General features: G+C 45.3%; 1 protein-coding gene across 5 annotated transcripts in view; it reads left to right on the top strand.

Annotated features, from left to right (window-relative positions):
* The window catches only part of UBR3 (ubiquitin protein ligase E3 component n-recognin 3), a 1,992,321-nt gene that overhangs the window by 1,379,383 nt on the left and 585,084 nt on the right, over positions 1–27,854 (top strand). For all 5 annotated transcript variants that reach the window (XM_078681592.1, XM_078681591.1, XM_078681590.1 and 2 more), the window contains one exon: positions 11,374–11,510. In XM_078681592.1, coding sequence (XP_078537718.1) covers positions 11,374–11,510 — 137 coding nt within the window. The remainder of the gene's footprint in view (positions 1–11,373; positions 11,511–27,854) is intronic.

The raw sequence follows: 27,854 nt of genomic DNA, 5'->3' as shown, positions 1-27,854 counted from the left end.
GAGGCCCCCAAGATACCTTCAAGTATTGGTCTTTATCTCCGTTCTTGGAACCGATCCTGTCCTCATCCCGATTCAATCAGATTTCCTAGCTCCACCAGCGATGCTGCAGCAGGCCCAGGCCTTCAAAGAGGCCATGCTGCGGATCTTTGGTACCCTATTGGATCCCTCTGGAGTGCCTTTGGTGGGTGGGGGGGTTATGGCCCTGAGTAGGCCTCCAGTTGGTCCACCACTGTCGGATCCATCTCAGACTGTGCTTCTTGCTACTCTAGGGCCCGCCCTCAACTCTGGGGCCAGCACCCCATATGGTGCCATGACCGTTGTCGAGGCTCTGGGTGTTGAAGAGGGCAGTAGCACCACTGATGTCAGAGGAGAAGCTGACAGTCTTTTTGGACTTTGAAGTGAATCTGCTGGAACCTTGAATAACATCACAACTCTCTCGACCCTTAGTCTATTTGGATTCAGACATGCTTCCTCTCAGTAACAGGGTCCGCAAACAAGATGATGATGCTGATGACACTTCCCAACTATACAATGACAACATTTTCTTTTTGGACCTACAAGAGGCCAGGGGTTCAGACACTTCACCCTTCACTGTTCTCCACTCTCCTACCCTGGCAGCTCATTTGATGAGTCTACCTCCTTCTCTATAGTCATATAGCAGCAGAGGTTTTAGACCTACAATTACAGACTATGGAGGTTTAAAAAATGTCCTAACAGAGGCCCTGTATCCACAACAGACCTTATAGGAACTCCTGCTACCTTTTAATGAGACTTTACTCGACACACTGTTCAGCACCCACTAGTCAATCGGCAAAATATCAGGTGGCCTAGTCCTGCTCCAGGAGAACCAGTTTTTCTCCTGCAGCACTCAACACTGGAGAACCTGGTAGTCCAAGCCTCAACCAGCATGCTCCTCCTCATCGCATATTTGACCACCCGGCCTCATTCTCAGGCCTGTTCATTGCAGCTGTATCTTGTGATGGTACTTGCATGCATTGTAGGACATGGTAGCCGACTTCTTTTCATCAGTCCTGGACAACCTTCAGATCAGCCTACAGCAAATAATGTAGGATGGTCAGGATGCCACGAAATACATCATCCTCTCGGTCTTTGATACCACTGACTGCTTGGGTAGGGCAATCGGTACAAGTTGTTACTTTGACAGCATGCTTGGATTAACTAATTTCTTTTTATTAATAACAGCGAAGTGACATTTGTTTACAATCATATGGGATACATTCTGGCTTAGTGTATACATACATACATAGATCAGTTGCACATTTCTTGTGTTACATTTTTACGGAGTATTTGGAACAGAAGAAGAGGGGAGGATTGGCGGGACACAGATGTTGCCACAGTTTTCATTCCATTTTCCCCATATTTGTGACCATTTTTTGGGCAGCCTCTTGCAACATATACAGTTTTTTCCCTCATTATGCACCAGTCCATGTCGGTCTTCCATACCTCCACTGTAGCAGTCGCGCCCCACATTTTGGCAATGTTCGTTTTAGCTACCATCAGACTTAACATCGCCCATGTTTTGTCTTTGCTATTCAGATCTGCAACTCCACTGAATTTTCTAGCTGTGTCCAAAAATCCCTTTTGGACATGCCATAAGACGGCACTGGTCTATTTAGAACCAAGTGGACTGCATTAGGAAGAGAAAAGCAACAGTATACTACCTTGACCCGAGACCACCTATGTGTCAGTTTACCCAACGATTTTGTCCCTTTCGAGTCTTTGTAAGAGGGTACAAGCAAAGGCCACCCATGACTTTGCTTCAGCAAAAGCAGATTTCTTAAACCTTTCAAGGCAGATGTTGAGGATCCCGTCACCAGCATCCAGGTCCCCCGGGGCAAGAAATAACCCAATCCCTCACCCCCCCCACTCCATCCGTAGCCACTGTGAAAACACTTTAAGTTGCCCTCTGCCATGGACAGTTGCCTGGTAGGAGGTTAGATCACCTAATACCTCCGCAGGTGGCAAAGCATCAGATCAAAGAGATGGCTGCCTCAAATTGTTATGAATGGATATTCCCTTCCTGTCCATTCCACTCCTTAAAACATGCTTCATATTCCAGAAGCCAAAAGAACAAATGATGGGCAGAATGCTGAGCAAATCAAACAATTACCCCCAGTCACAGATCTGAGTTTAATCCATCGCTATTTTGATCACAACGCCACTGCAGTTTGGACCCAGCCATATGCAAATAAGTGTTTTCATTGCTCCTCATGGGAACCTTCCAGCATGAACTGCCAGGCCAGGTCCTCTGTGGACCAGAAACCAGCATCCTGGGACCGGTTTCAGGGTGTCACCCCTCATCAGCCAGGCTAGCTTTAATCCAGTGGTACAGTGAGCCAAGAATTTCCTGTTCTCCTTTAGAATTAGGTTGGGTGGGGGTGCTTCTGTGCTCCACCAGACTGCATAAACCAGTTTGCCCCAGTTCAGGAGCCCTTGGCTCCCTCTCTTGAGTGAAAATACACAAAGGATAGGGTAGTGTCCCTCCCCCTGTCCAGCTCCTCCTTACGGAGGGGCCCAGAACTCCTCCAGGTTGCCACTTGATTCTGCCATCCAGATCCTGCCCCTTGGGAGCATTTACTGGCTAGGCCAGCCGAGAAGCGTTTCTAACCTCCCCTGATAGGTTAGTCACCCCAGAAGATGTCCACCCCCCCTTTTAGGGTTACTTAGGAGCTCCCCTGAGGTTAGGTCCTAAGATTCGTCTGGACTCAATCGTCAAGAACTGACTACCTGTCTTCTGAAGATTGTCTAATGACTCTTCTGCTGGAACTCTGCTGCTGCATCGAGCCAGGACCAAAGACAAGACTGCTCTGGTGGAAAGATTCCTGCTGCAACTTCGTCTCCGTGCTCTACCAAGTTTCTTCAACTCTGTGGCCATGCATCCTTGAAATTAGCAAGGACTCTGCATGCATCCAAGCAAGAAGGAATCTCCCTTGGAGTGAGAGTCCTTTTGTTGCATTCGCAGGCACCTCAACGTCAACCACCGATTTGCTCATCCTGCTGCCCACGGACGCCTCCCGGATCTGCAACACAATTGGTAGTTTGTTGGCTATTCAGAGGCCTGACCAGTCTTCCCAGCAACTTGGAAGACTGTACTCTCTCTCCAGCCGACCTGAATTGCATCTTGTTGTCGTTACTAAGGCTTGTTGACTCTCCTCACCAAAGATTTTCACATGCCAAGAAGCCCCAGCCTCAAGCACAGCATAGCTCCAAAAACGATGTCTTGCCTGCATCTTTGGCATTGTGAGCCTTCATCTTCATTTTGCTGCTAAGGCTTCCATGTGACTCCCTGTGCCTGCTGCCAGAGGGTCCTCGAGGGGGATCCAACGATTCCTGCTTGCTCTCCTGCATGCTGAGTGCCAGCCCTGACTTACCCTTGCTGAGTAAGTCCCACAGACCTTGCTAGCCTGCCACCAAGCATCTTTTCCTTATCCCCTACTGTTGTGTTTTCCAAGGCTTGTTGGTTGTCCTACTGGCCCCTGACCTTTCTTCATTCTTCATCTGTCGTGGGACAACTTGTAGGCCGCTTCCGTGGTTCTACATCGTCAACTGGGCTCCACAACTGCTTCATCAAGACCGTTGTGCTTCAGCAAGTACCTCTGACGCATTGTAGCATTGTGCTCCTGTGCCTCCTGGACACCTCCAAGTGGTTTGGATTCTGTCCCCTCTGCTTTCAGATACTTCCCGTCCAGATTCCACGTTTGGGTTCCATTGTCCTGGTCCCCGAGTCCCTGCAGCTGCCGGACTTCTAAGATCCTCCATTGGCTTTTACGGGCAGTTCCAACACCTCTTCACACCTATGCACCCAGGCTCCCTGGTGTATGTATCCTGGTTCCCTGGGTATCCACTGGTGTGGTGGCTCTCCAAACTTCCTTGATCCAATTGATGTCTTCGAGGTCCTTTGGGAAGGGTCCTGTAATTAGAAAATACCAACCGGGACTTACCCTGTGTTATCCTTTGGATGTTTGACCCGATGTAACCACTCTGCACCCAGGCGCCTTGGGGTCCTTAGTTACTCACCTTTAGTGGTTTTGTGCTTCACCTGGGCTCCTCCATCCATGGGTAGTTTTTTATTTTTCATTGTACTGAGTTTTATATAGCGCAAACTTGACCCGAAGGTATTGTGTATCAGAGCTCTTTACATAGCATCAGTTGTTACATGAGGACACATTCATGTTTTTTGTTAGGCACTGGGAGATTAAGTGATTTGCCCAGAATCACAGGATGCTCAGCGTCATTGCCGAGACTCGAACCCAGTTCCCCAGATTCGAGATCTACCACCCTAGCCATTAGGCCAACTCCTCTCCCCAATTATTCTTGTTTTGGTACTTACCTTTTATACCACTGTCTGGTTGACCCCCCCCACCCCTCCCCTATAGGGCTCCACGTTTTTTTCTATGCTACTTAACTGTTTTTGAAGTATTTCTTATTTGTATTTGATATCTCTGGGTAGGAGGTATACCAAGTTAGCTCCTAGTATTGTGTAATAAATACTACAGTAGGCTTTATGACATCGGCCTGAGGGGGACGGTGCTCAGGTGGTTTACTTCTTTCCTGGAAGGCCGCCGCCAGACGGTCTGGGTTTCCCAGAGCTCCGCCGAGATGCCGCCTTTGGGAGTTCGGGTTCCACAGGGTTCTGTGTTGAGCCCCACATTATTTAACATCTTTATGTCCCCTCTGGCGGCCTTGGTGGAGGCGTATGGGGCCCAGATCGTCTCTTATGCCGACGACACGCAACTCCTCTTCACATGCGGGAAAGATCAAGAGTTTGTGGGAGAGAGAATCCGGGACTGCCTTGCGCTGGTCTTCGACTGGTTCCAGCGGAACGGTCTGAGGGCCAACTCGGGCAAGTCCGAGATTTTATTTTTTGGTTGCGTTGCCGATCCGGAGTGGCAGCATTGGTGGCCGTCCGACATGAGTCCTCCCGCACAGTCCTCCGTGGTGGCCAAAAATTTGGGCGTCAAGCTAGACAATCAGCTGTCGCTCCGAATTCATATCCTTGGCCTGGCCGGCACCTGCTACGGATTACTGAAAATGCTCCGCAAATTTTTGCCTTTGTTATCTGAGGAGCACAGGAGGATTACTGTGCAGGCTCTGGTCGGTTCGAGGCTAGATTACGCCAATGCTCTTTTTCTCGGCCTTCCCGATTATCTGGTCCAGCGCCTTCAGGTGGTGCAGAACTCTGCTGCCCGGGCGATCTTTGGCTTAGGGAGACGAGCTCGAGCTTCCGGGCTGCTCCAGACGCTTCACTGGCTCCCCATTAGGAAGCGGATCCAGTTTAAATCCTTGACCCTGATGCATAAAGCTCTGCATGGATCAGGAGCGGGATATCTGCAGCGGAGACTGACTTTTTATCGTCCAGCTCGTTCCCTCCGCTCGGAAGCTCTTTGTAAAGCGGTGGTTCCACGGGTGAGGAAGGCCCGTGCGGGAGGGCGGTCTTTTGGCTGCAGAGCCCCCCAGCTTTGGAATCTGCTTCCATTTTCTCTTCGGAGTACTGCCAACCTGCTCCAGTTTAGACCTGGCTTTTTAACTCCTAGTCTGTTTTAACTGCCTACTGTTTTTGCTTTGTTCTGTTGTCTGTTTTTAGCTGTGTTGTGTTATTTCATTATGAGTTGATGGTGGAAAGCGTCGGGACACTCCTTGTGAGTAGCTGTACGCTATACAAAAGCTTAATAACATAACATAACATAACATAACAGTATGTGTATAACCTCTTGTGTAGGTCCTTCTTGTGTGAAAGCTTGCTGATTGACTATGTGGTTAATGCACCCGCTTTACACCCTTCTGAATAAGCCTTAGCTGCTCTCCACAGCTACCCATTGAGAGCTTTGATTATCGGGGACCTAAACACTATCACTAAGGATTGCCTGGACTAGTGCGCAGTGCCTCACTATAGGTGGACTCTATATATTGAGCCAGCCTTCTATATATTCCACAAAACCACTGCCTATGGGGCACTTCTTAGGTATCTGTTCATAAGGTGAGGAATCCGCAGTTGGAAATATCCATCAGAAGACCATGTTACTTACCTTTGGCAACCCTCTTTCTGTTGGATATTCTCTCTAACCGCATATTCCTCACTGACCCTCTCACCTCCCCATTATGTGGAAAGGAGTCTCCTAATCCATGTTAATAAGATATCATCTTAGATATCTGCATGCTGGCACAATCTGATGCCTAAGGCTCAGCATCCGACAGCAAAGACCGATATCAGAAAGAAACTGACTTCAACCCTCGGAAGTGGCGACAATATAGGAGCTCTGACTTCGCATCCGGGATGGAACAGATCCCACGCGGAGCCACATGACACCGCCTAGCCATGCATGAGGGTATTGCAGAAGAAAATTCTATGGATCCAGTCTGGAGCCTGTTGGTTTTCACAGGATGAGAAATCTAAAGGTAGCTATAGCCTCCATTAGAGAGATAAAGGAAAGTAACTTGTTCATCTAGGTTTTTATAGCGTGTAAAAAATTGTGAATGGAGAAAGCTACTTATATAAAATAGTAAAACGGCAGAAAGCACATTTCTGATTGCATGAATACAGGGACTCTCATGCAATGTTTTTATTTGAAGCGAAAGCAAAAACAAAAAATTAAATTAGTTTTAAGTGAAATTATTGCGCTTCCAATCTCAGCCTATCAGTGACTTTCAGAATGGCATATATATCTTTCGCTAACTGTTTGCTTAATGTACCAAGTGTGAGCAGTTGTGAAAGACAAAGAAATTATTTTGCTTGAGAAGAAAATCTGTGACCGTCCGGAAAAGCCTCACTTGCAGATCATTGTGTCGTGAGGTAAAACAGTATGTTATATGTATGTTGGGATTTCACAGTGATTACTTGCCAAATCGAAGTTAACATTTCACCAGTAAGCGGGGCTTGTGCCAAGTAGTGATTCTGTGTTCATACTAACGTTTGCTATTATGGAAAGTTAGAAAATGTACTGCATGGTTTGCATGAGCGTGTGGGAGCTATTGATAATAGCAAAGCTGTTATTCTTATATCTAGTTAACGTCAAGCTACTTATTTAGTAAGATTATCTAGTCTAAAGTAAGATATAGAAACCATGCGTGAGCAATTATGAGTTTGTATAGTTAATTTTTTGAATGTTTTCAAAGGGGTTTAAAGTCTACTTCCTTGGAGAGCTCATTAGTTGAAAATAATGGGTAAACTATTGCAAAGAGCTGATATTGTAGGTCTGCATATTGTTTGACTGAGCGTGACTGAATACGTTAAAGACCTTACATACATGATTGACAAAAGCATCAACCTTGTGTTAGAGGGCAAAGTGTTTTACGATTCTAAGCCCGAGAATATGTCTTCATATTGCAGATTTACGTTACTTCATTACTGTATAGTCCCATAGTAGAAGCTGGATACATTGTATATTCCCCATAGTAGAATCTTTATACATTGTTTATCGTAATAGATCCAGCATACATTATGTATCCCCATAGTAGAAGCTGGGTACATTGTATATTCCTCATAGTAGAACCTTTATACATTGTTTATCGTAATAGATCCAGCATACATTATGTATCCCCATAGTAGAAGCTGGATACATTGTATATCCTTATTGTAGAACCTAGATACATTTTAGATCCACATACTAGAACCTGGATACATTGTGTATTTTTTTATTTTATCTGTCACAGTATGTGTTAAGTTATGTAGTTTATTTGATTATATGCTTATGGGTCAATGTTTTTAATGTATTTTATTGATCACAATGTATAGATATGATCTTAACAAATGTATCTACAAGTACTTAACTATTGAAATATTGGGGAAATATAAAATAACTATAAAGACAAATTAAAAAAACATTTCCAAAAAGAATGAAAACAAAATGCATACATAAATAAACTTTATTTATAGCATCACCTGAAATTCGGAGTTTCTAACTATTTATCCATACATGTACATGTGGAACTTTATATATTGCAACTTTATATATCTTTACTATTTTCCATATACATGTATACCTATGGAGCTGGGTATCCATATATCTATTGCTTTACTCCTTCTGTAGAAAAAAACGTAAATAAAAAAAGTAAAACTGTCGCCAATTCACTACAGTCTCATCCTATACCTCTACCTTTTTCAATAAATCCTCTACCTTCACTCTGACTTTTCCCAAACCTCATTGTACTACTATATCTGCAAGAGACACGTTAGTGATCGATTCCTTACCTTAGAATATTCTCCAGGCGTCAGACTGGATCCGGAAAGTCTTTTCTGCTTAGCAGTACCCCTGCGCGCCGGTAGGTGGCGTTGTGCGGCTCCGCGTCCGTCCCTGGCGTCGTAAGCGCCGGGATGACGTCACGGAGACTACTTAAGCCCCACCCATGCGCGCTGACGTCGGTTCTTTCTTTTTCAGCGCCAAAAGCGCAGATCTGGATTGAGCACGTACCTCGGTCATTTTTTGACCACTTTTTTGAGACTTTTGTCTCCTTCTCTTGTCTCCTGGTACACGTAGGGATGCCCGGCTTTAAGTCTTGTGGGTCGTGCCACTGTAATATGTCGGTGGCGGACCCCCAGGATGTCTGCCTTGACTGCCTGGAGACCGACCATGACTACCGGGACTGTCGGGACTGCTTTGCCATGGCCCGATGCCTTGTGGGAGCTGGGCCGGAAGTTGCTGGAGGTCCGGCACTCCTCTCACCGCCGCTCCGGGTCTAGGGGCCGGTCGCGGGACCGGAGACGTCGCTCCTCGGGTTCCAGGTCTTCAGCTTCAGATTCTGCTAAGCGACGCCATAAGAAGTCGAAGAAGAGTGTTAGCTCTTCGACGTCTTCCGTCGCTCCCCGGAGGCGGACGAGGGGGACAGGGGCACTGCCCCTGCGGCTCCTCCGGAGCCTGGGAATCCCGCGGTCTACCTGCTATACCCGGGTCCGTCGGCGACTCCTTAACAGGTGCAAGAGTTTCTTGGAGCCACTGGATCCAGCGCCCTCGGCTCCGGTGCCACAAGGTGAAGCACCGCCGGCTCCGGCGTTGCCCTTGACGCCGCCCCTGGCTCCGCCACAGGCGCCGCACTGGGTGCAGTTTATCCTGCCCCGGTTCTCAGACCATTTCATTCTGACCTGGGATCCACATTGGGATGCAACTCCGGTTTGGCCTCGGCCAGCGCTGCTCCAGGCACCACTGGCCCCCTCTCTGGCTCTGCCACCACCGCCGCTGGCTCCTTCTACTACGGAGCCGGATGAGGACTGCGACGGCTGCGAGAACCCCCTTGTGCGGCAGTGTGACTCCGAGCAGGATTGGGTGGATGACCTTGTAAATGTCCGGTATTTGTAAAGCGCGAACAATTACCCAAAGGTGTCAAGGTGCTGGGGGCCGTCTTGAAGATTAAGCGAGCTATCGCCCAGAGTCACATGGTGCTGGGCAGACCCCTGCCGCCGGAGCCGGGGATCGAACCGTGATCTCCAGCGTCAGTCGCCCTGGCCGCTGCGCCACACCTCTTCCTGGGCACAGCCTCAGGGCAACCTGTCCAATCACATCCAGATTTCGGAGGGCGCTGCAAGACAGTTGCCGTGGTGGCTCACGAACCGCAATTGGGTCAGTGGCAGATCCCTCTCCCTTCCCCAACCGGAGCACACAGTGGTGACGGATGCTCCTCTCCTGGGATGGGGAGGCCACAGAGGCGGAGATCAGAGGCCTCTGGTCTCCGGCGGAGTCCCGGCTCCATATTAACCTTCTGGAGCTGCGGGCGATCCGGCTTGCACTGTCTTGACTTTTGTGATGTGCCTTCCCTTCGAGCCTCTTCATAACTGTCCTTTACATCTTCTTATTCTAAAGACGGCTTTCCTGGTGGCTATCACCTCTGCCAGGAGAGTGAGTGAGCTCCAGGCTCTTTCTTTCACACCTCCTTTCCTTACTGTTCATCCGGACAAGGTGGTTTTGAGGACCCGTCCTTCTTTCTTGCCAATGGTTGTCACGCCGTTCCACTTCGGGCAGACCATCACTTTGCCCACCCTCTTTCCGCCTCCGCATCCTTCCAGGGAAGAGGAGAGGCTCCACTGTCTGGACCCAAAACGTGTGCTCGCTTTTTATCTGCAGTGTACACAACAGTTCCGGGTGGATGATCAACTCTTTGTTGGCTATGTGGGTGCCAAAAAAGGTCAGGCTTTGCACAAGCAAACAATTTCCCGGTGGGTTGCTTTGTGCATCAAGGCATGTTACTCCTTGGCCAAGAAGGAGCCTCATGTGGGGCTGCGTGCACATTCGACCAGGGCAACTGCAGCCACTACTGCCTTGGGACCTTGCAGGATGTTTGTCAGGCAGCTATTTGGGCCTCGCTGCACACGTTTACAAAGCACTACTCCCTTGACAGTCAGGTCCGGAGAGACGGCTTCTTTGGCCTTTCTGTGCTCCGTGACTTTCTGGTGTAATTTTGTTCGCAGACCCACAACCTAGGTTGGTATTGCTGGGTATCTATTCTAAGGTAAGGAATCTATCACTAAAGTGTCTCTTTCAGCTGCACAGGTTACTACTTGTGTAACGATATATCTGTAAGAGATCGATTCCTTACCACCCCACACATCCTCCCCGTTCTGCGAACTGATTACTAGGGCTAAGGTCACCCCCTTTTAGGGCCCTAGTTTTATGCCCCAATGGTCAGTGTCTTGCATGGCTCTGCGTTTTGCCATGGAAAGTCGTGTACAGAACTGACGTCAGCGTGCATGGGTGGTGCCTAAGTAGTCTCTGTGATGTCATCCGAGCTCTTATCACGCCAGTGACGGACGCGGAGCCGCATGACGCCACCTACCGGCGTGCAAGGTTACTGCTAAGCAGAAAAAACTTTCCGGATCCAGTCTGACGCCTGGGGAATATTCTGAGGTAAGGAATATATCACTAACTAATGTCTCTTACAGATATATCGTTACACAAGTAGTTAATTTTGCGATCTTCCTGATAGCCCTTTCTAGACTATTCCCTCCTTTATCCCTCGTTTGACTCATTCAAAACCTCATTTTACTACTATGATTTCCCAAATAACACTTTCTAGACTCTTCCCTCCTCTAGCCCTCCTTTGCCTCATCCCAAATCCCATTTTGCTACTATGATCTCCCAAATAACGCTTTTTAGACTTTTTCCCATTCTCCTTCTTTCATCCTCTTGAATCCAACTAACAGAGTCACATGAACACCGCTCGACTTAAAAACGCATGTTTCGCTATACTGATCCACCACTAATCCACCTTAGGTTCTGGTCTAGCATGCTACTTGTCGAAATGTGCTTCAACGTCTCGTCAGGGGTACTAAGCAGTATATAAATACAATTACAGTTGTAAAAGCAGTTTTCTAGTTTTTAATTGCGTTTGTTTAGGTTTGTAATTTACGTGGTCCTTTTTTTGCAGTCAGAAACCAATTTAAGTAAGGAAATGGAGTCTGTTATGAAGGATATAAAAAATACAACGCAGAAGAAATACACTGATTACAGCAAGACCCCTGGCTCTCCAGACAATGATTTTCTATTTATGTATTCTGTTGCAAGGTTGGTATCTTTACATTTCAGCAACTCCTTTTTTTCAAGCCCTGAGTTTATTTTATTTTTATTGGAATCAGATTTGAATTGTTTGGTTTGAGGCAACTGTGCTAACAAAGCATTATTTTGTGAAAGTAGCCAGAAAAATAAAGTACCACCCACTTGGAAACAAATCATGAATTGCAGCACAGAGTAAGTGGTAGAATTAACAAATAAATTATATGAATTGATGAATTTTACAGCACATTGTTCAAGGAATGTAGCCAGAAGGTACAACTTTTCTAAGCAGTTGTGAAAGGATACATGCAATGTAATATGAAAAAACAGGAAGGTCTGTCTACTGAGGTTAACCTTTTTCAGGGTTGCTGGGATGTTTAGAAGTCATCCTCCCAAGAAAACACAGACATTATGAAAACATTGGACAACATTTTACATTTACAGCACAATTTTCACATAAATTGATCTATAGGTTTTACATCCATTACTGAAATATTCCTGGCCAGTCTGATCTTCTCGTGCAGGGTGAAGGGTTCACCCCACATCCCCAAGAAAACTTGATCAAGAAATGTTGAAAAATTGAGCATTTCTCAGTTCAGCTAGCACTTTTCCTTACTTCTATCCTCCATCTCATTTGATATGCTGCCCCTTTTTTTCAAGCTGATTTTCAGGTACATATTATAATTCATGATTTATTTGGGAAGGAGCAGGTTAGGCCTATAAAAAGTGAAAAACAGATTATATAATCCTTCAGTAGACAACAGTACCCACAATCTGCTTAGACTGATCTCGTAGGCTCTTACATGGGGAACATCCTTTACAACGCAACTTTCACTCCGCACTACCATTACGACGCAGCTATTACAACGCAAGTCGTTACAACGACTTGCGCTGGAAGGCGCTGTAGGATAGGGAATAGTTACATTTTCTATCCAACACCTTCCCTACTATCCACGGGGACTGGAGTTGGAATAGAAAATTAAACTATTCCACTATCCAGCGCCCCCCAACGCAAGTCGTTGTAACGACTTGCGTTGTAATGGCATGCGTTGTGATGTCATACATCCTCTTACATGGGAGCCAGCACACAGGTTGAGACAGGAGCGAATTTCATATGGCTATGCTAAACATATAGGCACGACCTGAGACATAAATGGCTTTATCATTATAGAGATGGAAGGAATTCTGCATGAACAATACAATAATAGCCTTAGTGGCAAATTACCATTGGCAAAAAAGAAATACTATCAACATTGTTTCCCTACTTCATCCTGACATATACTTTAAGTATCTGCTCAAAATACAACATGAAAAAGCAATAATTTTGTTTCCAAATGTCAGCCTGACGTTTCTGTAAATCACCCTCCTTTTATTCTCCAGTGCCACCTTTCCCTTTGGTGTAAATAAACAGAAGTTCCTCAATGGCAGGCAATTTGATGATTGTGCCATCATTGCCTGTTGCTCTCAGTTGCCACACTTCATTTAAAAATATAAAAATGATTCACTACCTTCTCTTCTGATTCTCTGTCTGCTTCATTTATAGCACCTGTCACTACTTAGCATGACAAACGTTTAGATCGTGCTTCCCTTACTTCTTTTAGACCTGTTTCTCGGACAATATATTTGTGAAACTGCACCATTTCCTCTAGTTCGCCTTTGAACAGATGCTTGGTAAAAATGTTAAAATGCTTCCAACATCCATTTTAACTTATGTTCACCATATGCAATTTTTCTCTAACTTCACGCTCTGTACCAGATGTTCGTTTCCTAAAAATAAAAACATTAGCAGACTTTAACAAATTGCTGGCTTATACCACTGCTGCCTTTAACCAACAGAATTATTGAGAGCATTGCGAATCAGCAACCTAATTCGATCATAGAAGAGTTGGATTTCTGTCCTAGTCTTGGCACAGAAAGTGTTTAATATCTGCTGTCAATGACATTAGGTAATACGTGATGCTGGCGTAGACACAGCCTCAGCATCTTGGATTTCCCATTTCCTTCAACATGGTATCTCAGATCATTCTACTTACCCGCTTAGCTAGCATTTGAGTCAGTCACAATCTTTCAGCAGTATACTTCTTTTTTTGGAGAGTCAGTGTTAGACTTGGCATCTTTTGATGTGTTTCTCCTGTCTTTTTGCTTTCGGACCTCCTTGTTTTGATTCTGTTTTTGCTGGTTTAATGTCTCTGTGCGCGTTCTCACTGCTGTTCAGTGCTAAAGTGCAAGTGCTCCTGTTGTAAATTGTGTTATGGATTGGCGTTTCCATGATTTACTATTAAGTCCCTAGTACAGTGCACTGAGAGTGCTAGGGCCTGTAAATCAAAAATCTACTAGTGGGCCTGCAGCACTGATTGTGCCATCCACAGAAGTAGCCCTGAAATCGTTACTCAGACCTGCCACTGCAGGGTCTAAGCGCAGTTTGTAACTGCAATGTTGTCTTGGCAAGTGCACCGGAAGTGGAGGATCTCTTGGAGGAGAAAGTCTCACAGCCCCTCGGCGGCGGGAGCAGCTCTTACAGGTGCGGAATAGCAGCGGAAACCTGGTCGGAAGACATGGAGTCCGAGGCGGATGCACAAGGTACGAGCGACCCATTAGTGCCGAGTGAGAGGTGTGCAAGGCGGTATCAGCACGGAGAAAAAGCTGTTTGAGCCGAACAAATTAAAGTGTGCATAATGGGCGCCGACGTACTGCGGGGGAGAGAGGAGGCTGCGGAAGAGATGTTTGTGGAAGGTGCAGCTGCGCATGTGGAGAAACTAAGCATTTGTGATAACAGTGGCACTCAGAACTTGAGAAAGCAATATAGAAAACTTGAAAAACGGATGCGCTCGGAGCAAGCTAAGTGGTGGGATCCCTATCCTAGTATATGGAGGTGGGTCGGGTTTCCCGCCGTTTGAGGATCATGCTTGCTCCGAGCTATGAGAATCCTAATCCAAACATGCTCCGTGATTGGGGAGAATGTAATTTGGATTCATCTAAAAGACTAATGAAGATTCTGATTGATTATGCAGAAATAGATAGACTGGACTTACAAACCCAAATTGATCAATTGAATGTGGTGATAAAGACCATAGAAGGCGATGGTATAAATAGCAAGTTAAGGGAAGATATGACTATACGGCTCAAAAAAGAGGAGGACATCATAAAAAAGCGCAAGACATACAAGTTTCAACGCGATAAGAACGATTATGATCTGGGCTAAATATTTACCTTCGCGGGTAAATATAATGTTGCAAAATCTAGGTATAAGGTTCATGATGATCAAAAAGGAGAAGGAGCAAGGGCTGGCCGAGTAGTGGATCTTTATCTACAGCAGTTTCACTATTGGATCTGAGTTCTTCAGTTGAGACTGAATCTGAGACAGAAGGTACCCAAAGAGGGTTTAAATACACGCAAACATACACTGGTTGAAGAGGTGGGTTTTTTACGGGAGGAGAGGCGGCAAACCTTACGTCCCAGAAACACGACGCAACAGGAGGAGAAACATCAAACGAAAAGAAAGACGGAGATGCAGGCGCAAGACCAAAGACAACCAAACAACAGGGGTTGGAGGCGCAAGTAAACCAGCAAACCCAAATGCAGAATGCCAACACTATTATCAATCTATCTGGAATAGTGTTGGATAAGGCAGAACAGCAACTTCTGTCATTGGGGTTATCCTTCTGCCCAGAGACAAATTTTCATTATCCACAGACTAGAGCGGACATTTATAGTTTCATCAGAAAGCTCAAAGTTTACAAAAATTCCATCATGCAAGAGCAAAAAAAGATACAATTTTGGAAGCTACTAACAATGCACAAGATAATTTGTCCGCGGCAGATATAATGGTGTTGCGTGACATGCAAAGTTTGGAGCAGGGTTGCAGCCTGGTCGAGCAGATGTCAACCCAAAGAATGATGGAAAATGAATCAATTGTAATTAATGCCACACCCAACACAGGCTTTAAAGCAAAATCGAAATTTTATCCGAAGATTCCTAAAGACTCCATTGACACTTTTCATAAAATTGTCACGTCTCAAGTTAAGAAGTTGAATTTCAAAATTGAAAAGGAAATGGCAATCGGGAAAAACAAACACCAGTGGAAATACCATCAACTTATAAAGAAATTGAAGGACAGTGATTCTATAGTAGTCCGTGGCTCGGACAAGAGAGGCAACATAGTCATATGGCCCCTTAAGTTGTATCAGGAAGATGCTTCATGCCAGCTAATGGACCGGGACTGTTACAAAATAAGTAATCGCCAAGCAACAAAGGAAGTACAGAATGTATTATTTACTAAACTGCTAGCCTGGAAAAGCATGGGTCTTTTGAATCCAGATGAATTTAAATACCTTAAGAATGATTACCCTGTTTTACCTATAATGTATCTATTACCTAAGGTACACAAGAACATTACCTGTCCACCAGGGAGAACAATAATCTCACCTAAACATGGGTTATTGGAGAATATTTTGGTCTCCATAGATTCCTTTTTTTTTTTTTCACAACAGATTTTTATTGAGTGAATTAGGCAACGCAATCAATGTGGCACCCCACAGTCAGGAGAAACCACCAGGCATTTTGATACATTGGATATCACAGGATCCGAGTCCAATCAAGAATCTTGGTAAAACATGTACAATAGAAACTTCTCCCCCCCACCCCTACCCCCAAAACTCCCACCACCCATGTCCCGTCCCTCCCGGTTATCCCTCCCTAACCCTGTGCACGTGTGTAGAAGAAGCAACGTTGTGCGATCATAGTGCGGCAGGCATGGCGTAAGTCACAGGCCCATGTAGAGGTGGATGCCTAGAACTCTTCTTCCGGTTCCACTGGGGGATCTAGTGTCAACTTCCTATAATCAGCCCACCTCTTCCATATCTTGAAGTGCTTGCGGGGGCACCCTCGTGCTTCGAATATTGGTCGCTCCAGACCCATACAAAAATCCAATCCTGCTTTCCATGCACACAGAGGAGGGGCCCTCTCGTCCTTCCAAGCACGTGCCAGATCTCTTTTGGCCAGGACAAGCCCCAATAGCAATAAATGGCGTTTATAGACATTCCCCCCCACCCCCTCAAGAATGTGAAGTAGTCCTAACCGATGAGTGCGTGGCAGTTCCCAATTCAGTACCTCAGACAGGCAGCTCCACACACCCCTCCAAAAACCAGCTATTCTCGGACACATCCATACAGTATGGATCAGTGAACCCACTACCACCCCACAACGCAAGCATTCCGGCGACTCAATCAATCCAGCCTTCCACAGTCGCTCACGGGTGTAGTAAGCCCTGTGGAGAATTTTGAATTGGATAAACCTGAGCCGCATCGTGATGGCAGTCCCTCGCGGGGACTCAGGGCCTCCCGCCAATCATCTTCATCCATGGGGCCGATGTCAGCCTCCCAGGCCATCCGCAGGGGAAGGAGGGCAGGAGAGCAGTGAGTGACCATCGTTTGGTATATGCGGGATACCTTTCATAGATTCCTTTTTACAGGAACATGTAAAACAACTTCCATCATATGTGCGAGACACAACAGACTTTTTAAAACAAATTCATGATTTTAAATGGAATAATGGATGTTTACTGTTGGCATTAGATGTCTCCAACTTGTATACGTCAATTAGAGATGAAGATGGTTTAAGGGCTCTTAGCAATTTTTTGGTAATAGACATGGTGAGCTTTTTACACACAGTTATTATTTTTATTTTTGGGTTTTTACATGTCAGATTTGAAAAATATAAAAACCATTCAGGATTTAATCCTTTATAGGATTAAGCCTCCTTTACCCACTTTGTTGTTTCCATATTGTTTTTATACAAAACTATAATTTTAGGTTTTAATATGGTTTTCAGGTTCAGGGTCAACCAAAGGACCATCACTAATAGGCACTTTACAGCACTAGCCACGTTTTTAGCACCATGTGTATAATACAGCATTGTTTCCTTACTTAACACTCTTTATTAATAGGAGGCATACTGGGAAATATTGTTGGGTCCCTTCCAGTCTTTTATGTCAGCAAATTTATCAGTACATATCAGTTTATTTGCAAGTTTGCACAGATCGAAAAGCATTCTTTGCACACCAAATTCGATATTTTGCACTAGGTTTTAGAATTAGATCTGAGTGGGGATACGTTTTTATTACCATACATATGTGTATATTTATTTATTTGTATATTTATGTATTCTATTTATACATTCATGTATTTATTCCCTTAGGTACTGATATATATATATATATGATATATGATATATATTGCTAAATTGTGTATGACCTAGGATATAGGTGTACTGACATAGGACAAAAGCATGACATGAGAGTCAAGTTTGTGAATTGACAGGCACTGTGACTAAAAACAGCAGATTTCCGGTATCAATATTATTAATTGATGTGCTTGGGTGTTTTAGCAATGTTGGGGTCTGTAGGAGAATATGAAAATGATGTATTTGACAGTTGAGTTTAATTTTCTCCACAGAAAAAACAACAGTATTTAATAGCAACAAATTAGTATTTAAACTGATATGTCAATGAATGTACAATGAAATTAAATTGTCTAAATTGGTGTAATCATTGCCGGGAAAACAGACGAGTCTGTTTTCCATTATTTTTAAGCACTGTCATTTTAAATACCAAAGGAAACACTAGTACATCATGTGATCAAGGCCTCTAGGGGCTGAAACGCGTCGTGGCGGAATGCACTAAATAAATAAAATACTGCACGAAGGAAATCTGTGTCCGTTCCGGGCTCTGGGATTATGGAGCGGTGAAGATTCGGTGGTTTGGATAATATATATATATATATATATATATATATGTGTGTGTGTATATGTATATATATATATATATATACATGTGTGTGTGTGTATATGTATATATATTTCTTTTTTATATACTCTTTTTATTTCAACGTGCTTGGTAAACAATTTGACTTTACTGAATGTGTACAAATCTTCACATCATGCTTTACATTTTTGTTACTTTTATTGCCGGAGGAAACAAGGCTCTGATCATCATTATCGGCTGTTCTCTCTCACTGAGGCCCCTACCCCTCCCTCCCACAGTTCGCAGAAAGCCCTCCAGGACCCCCAAATATTCTCCCATTTCGTAGGAAACCCGCTGCTTTTATATATTGTGTGTTCAGCTTGTTGGCACCAATCTAGGTCAGATTCCTTGTCTGCAACTTTTGGGGGAGCAGCACTTCCCCAGTGATAAGCAACATTACGTTTAGCAAAAACTGCGGCCAGTGTTAACCAGAGTCTCGTATATCTCGGCCAATCATTTCACTTCAAAAAGCTTTATTTCGACAAGGTCATAAAAGCAATTACAACAAAGCATTCATAATATAACTACTGCATAAATCTTACAAGTCAAACTGTATCAGTGTGTACAAATAAAAACACATGAAGTTTCTTTTGGCCACGCTAATAGATATTGTCACGTTTGCATAGTCTGCACGAACCATTCATTTTCAGTCAAAGCGCCTCGTGAACTAACAGAGCACAATCTCGATACTTATCAGTTGCACTGACCTTTAGTGAATACAAAGCGATAGTATTAGATTACGCCACCTTATTCATCACCTAATTTTTCTGTGATTATGACCAGAGCGGAATTTTACTCGCCTCATTTTATTTTTATTTTTATTTTATTTGATTCACGTACATCCCACACTAACCCGGTGGCGGACATGATTCAGTGATAGATTCGTATTAGTTCAATAAATCCTCTGATTTCTTTAACAGATTACCCCCGATGAAGGCATAAGCCAAAATGCATTGGGAATGCGTAATTGATGTTATTCACGTGTGATGAACGTCAAATATTGAAGTTGTTTTATTGAGAGTCAAGAAGTATTGTAACTCTTATGGAATTGAAGTAACCTACAATTAAAATGTATCTATATCGTTGGAACTTTGGTTTAATCATTTTGGAAACTTTGCTGTTGTACAACAGCCCACAGAAATCAGTGCCCTAGGAGCCACCCACACACATGTCGGTGCTACTTTGCCTACAAATAAAAACAGCCATTAATCATTTCATCCTAAAAAGCGGTCTCATCATTAACACCTCCATGAAATCACGTTATCCAGTATTATGGGTGTCTTTCATAGATTCACATGCCTGAATCATTCCCCGTCGTCGGGATGGGAGTCTCCGGTACATAAATAAAGTAATGTCCTATAGACATATAGAGAATAGTAGGCCTAAAGGCCTCACATTAGTAACCTATCTATGTCCTTTTGTAAAAAGGACCAAACTCTAGAAAAGAGCCAATCAGCTGTCACCTCCCTCTAGAACCCTCCTGGCAGGAGCCTCATTCCCTCAGATTTTCTACCGCACGTTGTGCTAAGGGAGTCTTCCCTGAGCTCTGCTCAGGTTTGTTTCTTCACAGCTTTTTCTTCAGTATTTTGGAATATTTTCCTGTTTTTTCCTCAAATGAAAGCTATACACTATGTCTGACACTCCAGAGAAGGGTCTCTTTAGAGCCTGTGGCTCTTGTGGCAAGAAAAGGCTACACATTGATGATCAACATAAGGACTGCCTTTACTGCCTATACCCAGATTATTCTGCTAAGGACTGCAAGGTATGTCGAACCTTTTCAACTAAGACCCTTAAAGATAGAGAAGGACGCCTTTTAATCTGGCTCCAAAGGCTTAAAGATAGAGATAACTTGGATTCCTCTGTGGAGAGTGAAGGTTCTCCAGTCTCCTCGAAATTATATCTTAAAAGGCCAAGGGTAGCTTCCCCTGGCCCCTTGGACACTCCTCAAAAGAAGACATCGAAAAAGTCTTCAGAGGCTATGTCAAAAACAGCTTCTGAGAAAGAGGTTCACACCTTCAAGAAGCCTGCACCGTCGACGACTACAATATCGTCAACGACATCTTCAGCGACGAAGAAAGCAGTGTCTCCTGCTTATGTGTCTACGCCGACGACAACAGTCTCGACGACGACTGCATCGTCGTCATTATCATCATCGACGACGACGACCCCATCGTCGACGGCAGGTAAGGCTTTATCATCCACAATAGTAATCAAGAGATCATCGTCGACGCCTAAGATCCCGACAACGATAGCCTCGCCGACGACCGCGTCAACGACGAGATCATCACCGTCGGCATCGACACCGCCGACGAAGGCCCCGTCGACGAAGGCCTCGTCGTCGAAGGCGCCGCCGACGAAGGCACCGTCGACGAAGGCACCGCCGACGGCAGGAACATGTATACCGTCGACGGCCCGTCAACGACAGCTTCATCGGCTATGGCAACGGTCGACACTACTCCGTCGACGATCTCACCATCAACGGGCCCGTCGACGGTGATTGATTCTGGCTTCCAAACAGCTTCTGTGCGTCTAAAGATCAGGAGAAAGACGCTGACGCCGGAGTTAACTTCTCCTAGCCGTGTGCATCTATTACCACCAGCATGTCTCCTTCAAGATGAGGATTCTGATGACGGGGATATGTTCCAGATGGCAACTAGCCCCTCAGAACTGCATGTCAAATGCCAGAGCTCAGATGAGGAGGATGCTCAAGAAGAGGTAGTTCATCTACCACCTACACCTATGGACTGTCTTCCAGCATCCCTAGTTACAGATCTGCATTACCTCATCCAAGATTACAAGCAGACGTTCCCAGAATCTCCGGCTCCTCCAACAACCATGGCAGCTCCATCACCAAGACGGCGACCCCCGCCCTTAACCATTCAAAAGGAACGGGTGGATTTGCCAGATCCTCAATCTTCTGATGAAGAAGAAGAGGAGGAACAGCAAAAAGAAGGTGAATTGCAGGACGATCAATCAGTCCATGAGTACTAGGAGGATTACGTCATACCTTCGCCAGCATCTCCAGTGCCCGCAACCTCAGATTCTCCGCTGGTTGACATTGGCGGTTTCCATAATGTGGTGGAAAGGGCCGCTAAGCGCTTCCAAATTACTATGGATTCCCAGGAACAGGACTGCTTCCAGCGGCTCCTCATGTCATCACAACAAACGCCTCCTTTGAAGGTTGGGGAGCCTTCCTACAGGAGCTGCAGATAAGCGGAAAATGGTCAGCTGCAGAGAAAAAACTCCATATCAATCTGCTTGAGCTGAGAGCGGTCTTCCTGGCCCTGCAGTCTTTCTTACCAAGGATCAAAAACTCCCTGGTGTTTGTCAGGACAGACAACACTACGACAATGCACTACATCAACAAGCAGGGAGGGACGCGCTCGCTGACACTCTCTCGCGAGTCGCAGAAAATCTGGAACTGGCTAATAACGAACAATGTAGCCCTGCGGGCGGAATATGTCTTAGGCATGGACAATATACTCGCCGGCAGAAAACATCATCTCACGAGTGGGAGCTAGATCAGAAGATCCTCAACCAAATCTTCTCCAGATGGGGCTCGCCACAGATCGATTTTTTCGCTACAAGGATCAACGCCAAATGCCCACACTTCGCAAGTTGGCATCCCCAGTCAGGGTCTCTAGGGAATGCATTTTCCATCGCATGGCGCAACGTCTCTGCGTACGCCTTTCCGCCATTCCCGATGCTTCCCAGAGTCCTCAGGAAAATGAAAGTGGAGCCTTGTACTCTCATTCTAATAGCCCCAACTTGGCCAAGACAACATTGGTTCACGGAACTCCACCGTCTATCCCTGAAACCACCAATCCGTCTGAAGCAATGTCCGTCTGCTCACAATGAACAACCGGCAAGTTCAGCATCCGGATCTGAAATCTCTCAAGTTAGCCGCCTGGCTCCTGAGTTCCGAGAGTTTTGAAATTTGAATATTCCGCTGGACTGTAGAGACATCCTTGTTAGAGCACGAGCGGATAGCACCACCAAAACGTATTCCCTGAAATGGAAGAGGTTTTGTGTTTGGTGTACAGTTCAAGGAATACACCCTTTCTCTTCCTCACCGGAACAAGTTTTACCTTACCTGTTACATCTGGCAAAGTCGGGTCTAGCCCACTCTTCCATTAAAGTCCACTTGGCTGCAATATCCCATTATAAGAGAATTTCAGCGGGTCCATCCCTCTGGTCAAACAGGTTGATCAAACAATTTTTGAAGGGATTATACAGGTCTTTCCCTCCAGTAAGGGTGTTGCCACCTACCTGGCATCTGAATGTAGTTCTTAATCAGCTCATGAAGCATCCATTCGGGCCAGTGCACAGAGTTGATCTGAAGTACATCTCTTGGAAGACAGCGCTCCTTCTTGCGCTCACCTCTGCAAGGAGGGTGAGTGAACTGCAGGCATTTTCAATTCAGGATCCTTTTCTGCAATTTAAAAATGACAGGGTGATCCTGAGGACCAATCCGAAGTTTATCCCAAAAGTTCAGTCGGATTTTCACCTTAATGAGCCTGTGGTTTTGCGTTCCTTCTTCCCAAATCCCAGTACAGCAGCAGAGAGATCATTGCATTCCTTGGATCTCAAGCGATGCTTAAAATTTTACATCGATAAATCAAAAGCATTCAGAAAGTCAAATCAGCTTTTTGTAGCTTACAGCAGACTTAGGAAGGGTCTCCCACTTACTAAACAGAGCATCTCACGCTGGATTTCTGCAGCCATCTCTTTCTGTCATGAACAAGCAGGACAGCCACTACGCTCTAAGGTGCGAGCCCACTCCACGAGAGCTATGTCCACTTCTATGGCACTTTTTGCAGGGGTGCCGGTCATTGACATTTGCAGAGCGGCAACATGGAAGTCGCCACATACCTTCACTAGGCATTACTGCCTGGACACGGAGCTTATGAAAGATGCAGCGGTGGGACAAGCAGTACTACGCCATCTATTTCACTGAGGTGAGCCTTCTTTCATCCCTCCATCCTTCTTTTGTATGCACATTTCTTTACTGATGCTTGTTGTTTTGGCGTCTATTGGCTGTTACTAGTCGCTTGATATGTTATTATCTAATGACTTGTATATACTGTACCATCCTTAATGTGCTCTCTGCATTGCTTGCTACTCTGATTCAGGCATGTGAATCTATGAAAGACTCCCATAATACTGGATAAGAAATGTGTTACTTACCTGTAACTGTGGTTATCCAGTATTTGTGTCTTTCATAGATTCACATGCAACCCTCCCGCTTCCCCTGGAAGGACTCGCATGATTCTCTCAGTACACGCCTACTTAGCCTAGTGCGTACGAAAATCTGAGGGACTGAGGCTCCTGCCAGGAGGGTTCTAGAGGGAGGTGACAGCTGATTGGCTCTTTTCTAGAGTTTGGTCCTTTTTACAAAAGAACATAGGTTACTAATGTGAGGCCTTTAGGCCTACTATTCTCTATATGTCTATAGGACATTACTTTATTTATGTACCGGGGACTCCCATCCCGACGACGGGGAATGATTCAGGCATGTGAATCTATGAAAGACACCAATACTGGATAACTGCAGTTACAGGTAAGTAACGCATTTCACATACACTGTGTACAGTGGTAACATAATATATACTATTTTAAATAGCAGCATACAAAATATCGCAAACCAAAAGATGAACCATACAACACAGAATTATTCAATTGGTGGGTAGCTAATATAACTATCGGGCCATAAGATCAGGCATGTAATACAACTCATTCATAAATAGGGCTCCCGATGTTCCTTTTAAACTGATTTTTACATATAAATACAGACGGAAAAGTATTTTTCTTTTTTCTGTATTTATATGTAAAAACGGCAAAATACGAGTATATTTTGCCACGCTGCCGTGGTTCAGAGCTGCCCTGCCACGGCCCCTGTTCCGATGCTGGGCATTCCTATCAGTGACGTGCTGTGAACCTATTTGCTCAGGGTCTTTTAGTGACGACTGTGACGCTGAGCCAATCCTGATCGTCACTGTGTGGGCGTGCTTCACACATCCAGCCCCGCACTGGTAACTTTGCCCGATGTATGAGGCCTCGGGGGACAGATCATCATGCCTTGAAAGCCGCTCCTGCCTCTCTCTGTCCCTCTGCAGCCTCAGGCTCCTTTCCTCCCTTCTCCCACCCCACATATGAGGCAGCAGCAACGGGTCCAGTTGGATAATATAAACTATAGCATTATTCGAAGGAGTGCCCAGGAGAGAAGATTTTAGACAATTGATTTCTCGAAGTTTTCTTCTGAGGATAATCATGAATTCGAAATAGTTTTCCTACAATTCAATTTCGAGACAGATTAAGAGCGACCCTGAACGCTACCCCCGGTGCAATCATGGATGAATCAGTTGAATCTACTGAACACTAATCCCATCATTGCCGACAGCGCAAAATCCCTGGGTTACACTCTCGACAAAAAACTCAATCTAACCACCCACATCAATTCCATTGCAAAGTCTGCTCGATACCATCTGCGCCTTCTTTTGGAAATCCTTCGCTTCTTCCCGGAGCAGGACCTTATAACCCTGGTGCAATCGCTGGTCCTCTCCAGACTTGACTACTGCAATTCTCTTCTTACTGGCCTCCCCAAATCCCACCTGTCCCCCCTTAAATCTGTTTTACATTCAGCAGCTCGTTTCATTTATGGGGCCAAAAGAAGAGACCACATCACACCGATGTTATCCACCCTCCGCTGGCTTCCAATCGAGGCTAGAGCTATTTACAAGACTGCTTGTATCACCCACAAAGCCTTGCACTCCTCCTCTCCTCGCTACCTGGCGAATAAACTGAAACTCTTCCTGGAGGCTCTAGACCATCACGTAATGCGGAAAATCTTCTGCTTGAACCTCCCACTTTCAAGAAGGAAAGAACGATGGCACAATCCTTTTCAGGCAACGCGGTGAGAATCTGGAACTCCCTTACGCCACAGCTCCGGACCACCACCTCCTCCCAGGCCTTCAAAACTAACCTCAAAGTTCTCCTCCTTCAAAGACACTTCCAAATGTAATCCATGCCCTCTCTATTAGCTGAAGGAAGCCCTTCCATTATAGAAAAATATACTGTACATGACTATGGAAGTGTCCTCCCAGTGTGTTCTTGCGGTTTGAGAGTCGGCCATTTATTGCGGTATTATCTTTCTACCTGTGTTTGGTACTCGTGTGTAACATGCACCCGTCACTTTCTCCCTCTTACATTTGTTTATTTTCGATACCTGCACAATTGCCACCATGGCCTACGTAACGTTTGTTCTTGTGCTAGAGGGCCCTCCATATTTTGCAGTATTATACCTCTATGTTTACTTTGTACGCTTTTGTAACCTGCACACGTCACTCTTTCCTCCTGTAATGCACCGTTTTGCTACCTCTTGTATTTTGTTAGTTCACGATTGTCACTTTTGTGATGCACCGTTTTGCTACCTCTTGTATTTTGTTGGTTCACGATTGTCACTTTTGTAATGCACCGTTTGCTACCTCTTGTATTTTGTTGGTTCACGATTGTCACTTTTGTAATGCACCGTTTGCTACCTTTTGTATTTTGTTGGATCACGATTGACATTATTGCTTCATTTAATGTAACGTTTGCTTTTGTATTTTGTTCACTTGTAATGTTCTCATGTATCAGTTTTGTTCCTATTGTGAAGTGCTCTGACACATTCGGGTAAAGTCCGCGCTATATAAAAACGCACAAATAAATAAATAAAATAAATAAGTACCCCCTTCAAAGCCGCTCCTGCCTGTCTCTCTCCCTCTGCAACCTCGGGCTCCTGCCCTCCCTCCCCCACCGCATGTATAAAGCGGCAGCCACCGGTGTGTTCGTATCCCCTGTTCACGTGTGGTGTCCCTTAGATGGGAAAGTGTGATGCTTTTATTTCAGCATACATACCTCAGTGCGAATAATAATAATCATACCTCATTTTAATGCAGCAACAATCTCTGTCAAAATTGGGCATATAACACTTTTAAGTGCACTGGTAATTTCTCGATCCTCGACTTTCATCACTCCATTATCAAAAACGCCCAAGGAAAACTTGTTCTGCTGAAAACATCACATCAACATCAACAGGGGCGGCTCTAGGCTCATGGCGGCCCTGGGCAGGGAGGGAAGTAGGGGGCCACGGAAGAGGGGGTCCGGGTGGGGCGGAGCGCAGAGGGGGGGTCAGGTTGTTTGGAAGTGGAACAGAGCCGCGCCAAATACCTGTCAGGGGCCGCCACGCAAATATGTATCCATCCTCGGAGGATTATTATATTAAGGATATATATTGGCGTGGAGGCCCCTGCGGTTTGGTGGCCCTGTGCAGGTGCACAGCTTGCACATGCCTAAGGCCGCCCCTGACATCAACATTGCCTGTTGATGGCATCAGTGAAAGACCATGGTAACCCTGGCCCGGTGAAAGCGTCAGAAATACAATGTGCGATACATTCCTCAGTAATGAAATCGCAACCCTCTTTGAAATTGTTGTCAGGCGCCCAACACCCATTGGACTCAAAGGGCTTCGTGTGTGGCAACGCGGGATGAGACATCTTCCTGTGCACATACAGCCGCACCCGAGATCTTCACAGGTCTTTAAAAGACCATTTGTATGTTAATGAGGCCTTTCTGTTGTTTCACCCCGTCTGAGAGCCCCTGCAGCTCCACTCTGCCTATTGCTTAAGCTTCAGCCCCCCCAAAATGTTTTCTTAGTGTTGTGGCTCTAGTTGCGCCTCCAATTGTTTTTGATAGCATTACAAAGAGCTGTAGAATGTGCTCCGTTGATGACATCACGCACACACTCTGCCTGCTGAATGCACTCCCTGGGAATGACATCCCTGCCACCCTGCTGAATTTATGAACACACTTGATGGCATCACAGACTGTTTTGAAACGCGTTTTCTGTTAACCACATAACCAGCAGCCCCTGCAATTCAGTAATGTGCACTTTGCTAATTAATTCACATTCGGCAGTTTTAATGAATTTCCTGTTAATGTCACACCGCAGTTTCCAATAAGCTCAATCGCATGAGCCTGTGTCCTGGGTCTTGTGGGTGAATAGATGAACAAATGTAAGAATTTCGTTGTATATCCCAAGCAATAGGCTCTCAGGCTGTCCAGCTGTGTTTGCAGAATGGCTAAGGAGAGTGGAATGAGTTCTGGAATGATTCTGAATGAAATGATATTGTACCATCTTTCTGAAGGTCATGTGATTGGACCGGTCAGTGATGTATGGTTGAGGCAAGCCTGTTCCGGAGTACGAGGCCTTTTGAAGCAGGTGACTTTTTGCTTCGAAGTTCAAAGTTTTTTGGTGCCAAAAATGTGAGATGAGCTCAAATCAGAACATGGGGTTCTGGCTTCACGTGGTAGTGTCTAGGGTCGACGTGAGGCCGCTATTAATGTTATGTTAAAACTATATTTCTTGAGCGCACGGCTACCCAGAACGGGTGTCCCGGCGCTTTGGCAGAGTCCTAAACACAACCAAGAAAAACCCAGAGGCAGAAACACTGTAGACCCACTGGTTAGGCGGAAAAGAGGAACGTCTTAAGCTCCTTTCTAAAGGCCAGGAGATTGTT

Source organism: Lissotriton helveticus, chromosome 3_1 (assembly GCF_964261635.1).
Source record: "Lissotriton helveticus chromosome 3_1, aLisHel1.1, whole genome shotgun sequence".
NCBI classification, from domain to species: Eukaryota; Metazoa; Chordata; class Amphibia; order Caudata; family Salamandridae; genus Lissotriton; species Lissotriton helveticus.
The sequence above is the reverse complement of the archived record's forward strand: the minus strand, read 5'-3'. Positions and strand labels throughout refer to the sequence as shown.